The sequence below is a fragment of the Pterocles gutturalis genome, unplaced genomic scaffold, assembly GCF_000699245.1.
Source record: "Pterocles gutturalis isolate BGI_N339 unplaced genomic scaffold, ASM69924v1 scaffold32405, whole genome shotgun sequence".
Lineage (NCBI taxonomy): Eukaryota > Metazoa > Chordata > Aves > Pterocliformes > Pteroclidae > Pterocles > Pterocles gutturalis.
In genome coordinates, this window is record NW_010147036.1 from 71,940 (window position 1) to 77,132 (window position 5,193).

Genomic DNA, 5,193 nt, shown 5'->3' on the forward strand with positions numbered 1-5,193 from the left:
CTCGCCTCACCCTGACACTGCCCTCACAGCCATGAAGTAATTGGTTAATACCATGAAAATGGCAACAGTAGGGCTTAAAATTTTAATCTTCATACATTTTAAAAGAATTAAAACTGTCTCTTCTTGCAGTCCACTTTTAAGGATTTTTGACACTGCTCTGGTCTTCTGAGGTGAGCACAGAGATCCAGCTCCTATAAAGACCAGGTTGAGGGATCACCAACACAGGGCAATCCCTCAAAGCATCAGCCACACCTCAGTTTTGGTAAGAGCTCTTACCTGAGGTGTACTTAAAGCTAGAGGAAACATGACTTTTTCAGCATCATACATTTACCGTGGAAGATAATTTAATGCTAGTATGTCTCTATACCTGAGGAAAAAAATCCTACCTGTACCACATTTCTCCTCATCTCACTAAATAGAGTATCTGAATCATAAATGTGATCTACAGATATGTATTATGGTTAAAAGTCCAGGTGTTTATGTTCCTGCCAGCATGTGGGGCCAAATACCATAAAGTCTCTTGTATCTAATTGTCAAATAAACCATATATGTCAATCTGAATGAAACCACAAATATGGCTTGTTTGCTGTCAATAAACTTTTACATTTATATATTACACATATGCCTTCCTGAAGGTAATACTGCCTTAAGTGTAAAAATACATACAATGATGTAAAATACATATTTCATGTCACGGGGTAATAATTACAGTCTATTTTCTAAACAAATGAAAATCCTCAATTCTATTAAAAAGTCAAAATGTCATTATTATATAAAATGCACTGGTACAAAGATACAAATAAATATTTCTATACCTTTACTATTTAAGAATGCTGGTTCTCTAAGATACCAGTCTGAAGGCCAGGTTACTAAAACTTTTTTTTTCTCTAAATGACAAGAGCTATATCTTAAACTAAGCGGTAAACACAATAATCCACACTATACCTTTGCTGTATAAAATGAAGTACAAGCTATCATATGCTGAATGCTCTCATAACATCCTGCCTGCCTCCTCTGCAAGGTAGCACTTGGAATTTCTTGAAGGACAGCCAAGCACTTAATGAGGATCTGTAAGTAAATACAAGGGTTAAAATAAAGTTTGGAGTCCGCAACACACTTAGAAGCTTGTATCTCTGTACAGCCTATTTTATTTGATGGTGAACTTAAAAATACTTTAAAATCTAAAATACATGGTGAAATGCTAGCTCTACAAAAGCCAATAATCAAATTTCCATTGAATTTAACAGAGTCAATATTTCAACCACAGCCCTTTGGAATAAATGACATGTTCATATAAAGTCACAGATGTTAAATTACAGATACATGACAGATATTTTTGCTGATTTAATTAACATGAAATCAAAGAATGCTTAATTCAGTGACATTACATACTCCTATCAGAGGACTGCTTTAAACTATATTGAGCTGGTCCAAACTTTAAATGAAAGAAAAATGTTTCCAGTATGCTCCAACAATAAAAGACTTCTTTTCCCCATTTTTGTCTAACAGACATGAAAGGAACACGTGACTAAATTATTTTTCCCTTTAATTAGGAAATCTGAAACATAAGCCATTTCCAGTTGCTAGCTATGCCTTTCGTAGGTCATCACAGCCAATGACTTCTTAAGCAAGAGGCTATCTTTGTATCTAAGTAGATTTTTGTTTTTCTAAACACTCTTAAAAACTTGTGAAGTCGCGGAGCACCCCAATAGTCATTCCCTGAGCAGCCTCACTTGGGGCTTCCTCCCACACCTTCTGCCTAGGGGCCCAGGAGTCTCACTTTAGCTCAGACATAGGTCTTCAGTCCCTGCTTGAGCTATGGTACTGGTGTGCGGGTCTTCAGTTCTGTCTCCTGGATGGACCTTGGACCTGTGTTATAGCCTTGTCTCCAGTCGCTGGCTCCAAATCCTTCTGCCTTTTTCTCCTGGATGGACCCTGAACCATCCCAATAACTTCGCCTTCTCTGTACTCTCAGTGAATCCTCTTACCAATACCCTGCTCTGTCTGCCATGTTCAGGTGCTGCTAGTCTGCGCCTTGCCTGCACTGCGGTCACCTCATCCTTCCTCATAAAGCAAACATGCTCTTACTGATGCTCCCTGACAAAACTACCTAATTAGAAAAAAGTTGCATGTTTCTACTTATTCTTGCTGAATCTAAAAACCATGTCTACTGCTTCAGAAATGGCACCAAAGGATTCAGGTACTCTGTTTTCAAAGAGAAGGTGCTTGCTTCTGGAAAAGAACACATGACTGAAAGCTAAAGACTGCATTATCAAAACATTGACTAGCCTTCTTTTTAAGAAGAAGAAAACGGTATATGAAGCAAAAATTCCAAAACAGCCAAATGCAAATGCTGCTTTTCTTTCCTCAAAATTCCCATTTGCGAATGGCATTCCAGTAGAAGTCACATCATAGATTCTAATATAGTTTAAAAATACCAAAAAATCATCCTGAAGCAACAATCAACATACTGCAGTTACTTTAGCATATCTGAGAGTAGAATCTGGGCAGCTTATACTGAACATATATGCATTGGGAACACATAAAACCATAAAAAGCTTTTCTTTCAGCAGCTACTAAGAACTCGAAGCCTAGATGTTTGGCCCTCCCATGCCATTATAAGTTTAATTTGAATCATTGTAACCACAGGACTTGGATGCCAGTTGCTTTGTCTTAAAGTACTCTCACCTGCACGACTGGCACTGAAGAAATCTTGTGATAAATAATTGGAGCAAGGAGACCATAACATTGTACAACAGACTGCAGGGCATAACTTGCATCATTCAACCAATTGCTAAGTTCAATTGCTGCAGTCATTCTTTCACATTCTGCTAATCTACCAACCTGTAAAAGAAAACCACATTTTGATTCAAGTATAAATTCTGTTCTTTTAGATCATTTAAGAGTGAAAGAACACAGATGATAACCAGTTTAAAAAGCAGTGTAAGCAGCAAATAAAAGTTTAAAAATTAATTTACATTGACACCTGTTAGAAGTATATAAACAAAGCAACATTATTCATTATTCTAAAGGAAACCATTGATCTTGACCTAATTTTGCCCTCTCAATTTTTCCATACAGTTTACAAAGCCTGGTTAACAACCCCAACCTGTATTGAATGGACATTTCACATGTTAACCTCCCAGAATAGGTAAGGGGAGGATAACAATTCCTTTCTTTGCCTTCCAGTTATCTGCTGCAATCCTTGCATGGGTGAGCAGATCCAGTAAAGTCACTGAGTAATCAGCTGCTCACATTTTTAAGAAACAAGTACTTCAGTAAAGAAAGAGGGGAATAGGAATGTAATAATCCAGAAGGCAAAGTGGTTATCCAAATAACAAAGAAACATTTTGTTTTATTAACACGCCATTATACTGTAAAGAAAGTCTGAAATAAGCTAAAAGAAGCTTAGCATATTAAAACCATGAAACCCCGTTGGAAGTTCAATATTAATGAAAATATATGTATTAAATAGCAGAAAAGTTTACATTAAACATCCAAGCTGCATCATAGTAGGTCAAAACTAGCAATGATTATACCTCTTTTTTACATTATAGTCTACCACTGCAGAAGTCAAGGAAAAGCCTTCGTGAGTTGGAATCAGTGGGATTCGGATTATGCTATTAATGAGGTAATAACTCACTCAAAAAACATCTTTGCACCAGGATACAAAATAACCAACAGCTACTAAAATACTTCAGAAAGGAAGACCAGGTAGCTTAACAGAAAATTAAGTACTCTGCACCACTTATCTTGAAATTAAGAAATAAAGCTGATCAAAAAGTAACATCAATTCCAGAGTATTACTTTAAGCCACACATACTTGTTCCTTATAAAGTATCTCATTGGAACAGATGGAATCACAGAAGAGTGCTCCTTCCATGATGTTCATGTCACAGACAGCAAATATATTCCTCAGAAAGAGGTACAAGGTAGTAGGAGAAGTCTGAGATACAGCCTCAAAACGTAACCTACAAAATAAGAAAGCAAAATATAAGTAAAAGCATGCTAATGACGCTTCTGACATCTCATGCCTGAAACTGCATTATAGGAAAATGCAGCCTTTAATTTTAAAATTATGGACAAAAGTTTTGCTGTAGCTGCTGCTGGAAATGAGATTTATACATAAAACCAAAACAAAAAGCTCACAATTTCTAACTTTAAAGGAGTAAAACTCCTTTTCAAATTCTTGTGCATCTCCTACTATACTGAGACACCAGTTCCTTAGTTGTTTCACCTAATCCAGTGAAACTTACTTTGAATTTTCTTTGAAAACTTGGTGCTACAGCTTATTTAACTTTGCTTTCCCCTTTTTACACATATATTCTTTGTACTCTGACGATGATGTGTGCAGTTTTCAGTCCATTACTCAGCATCAGTAACATTTCATCAGTGATGAATGTATTACAAAGCTCAAAAGCATCTTTTTTTCTGCCTTTTTTCTTGTTTGTTTGTTTTTCCCCTGGGGGGCAGAAGGGCATTTGTCCTTTTTATAATTTTTTTTACTGTTTTTGTTTCAGGAACAGTGTTATGATTTTGAAGTATAAGTAATAAATTCCTCCTTCTCCTCGACTGTGTTTCCTAAAAGATACTGAAACTGAAGGAGGAAGATCAAACAGACACGTTCACACACTTGACGTTACCAAGATATCAACAGGGCTTCCAGCTGGAAACGAGAGGTTTCCTTTCTTTACAGCTCCCTCTACTGTCTCTTTCATTCCTAGTCCATCTAATATCTTAGCTACCGATTAGTAAAACTGAAACTGCCCTAATTCAGGTCTGATACTGCGTCTTTGAGAATCTTCCATAGTAACTGTAAAAATAAAAAAAAATAATTAGGCTTGGACATAACTGCCAGAAAAGCAAAATCCCTGAAACTGCTTTGCACAGTTATTGAAGTTTTGTCTTCATCTGATTTATCTGAAAGTAGCTTCATTCAAATGTTAACTCTAGAGTTGTATATGTTTTAAAACAAAACACCAACAGATTAGAAAAAGCACTAATAAAAACCAAGTGCAAAAAAAGGCACAATGATCAGGCTTGATGTTGCCTAGGCCAGGGATAGATTTAAAACATCCACATAGTCCTCATAGTATGTCTAGTGATTATCTGCCTCCATCAATGAAGTCCACAGGCTGCCTATAAATCCCAAACGCTCTTATGGCATGTAACATCAAGACCTTTGGTCAATTT

The 5,193-nt window shown here is 36.4% G+C and overlaps 1 protein-coding gene across 1 annotated transcript in view; it reads right to left on the reverse strand.

The window, feature by feature from the left end:
* Positions 1–3,971, reverse strand: part of CFAP54 (cilia and flagella associated 54) — a gene marked incomplete at both ends in the record, with an annotated part of 75,593 nt that extends 71,622 nt beyond the window's left edge. Inside the window, 3 exons of the mRNA XM_010085934.1 lie at positions 946–1,068; positions 2,689–2,844; positions 3,824–3,971. Coding sequence (XP_010084236.1) covers positions 946–1,068; positions 2,689–2,844; positions 3,824–3,971 — 427 coding nt within the window. The remainder of the gene's footprint in view (positions 1–945; positions 1,069–2,688; positions 2,845–3,823) is intronic.
* Between the last annotated feature and the right edge of the window lie 1,222 nt (positions 3,972–5,193).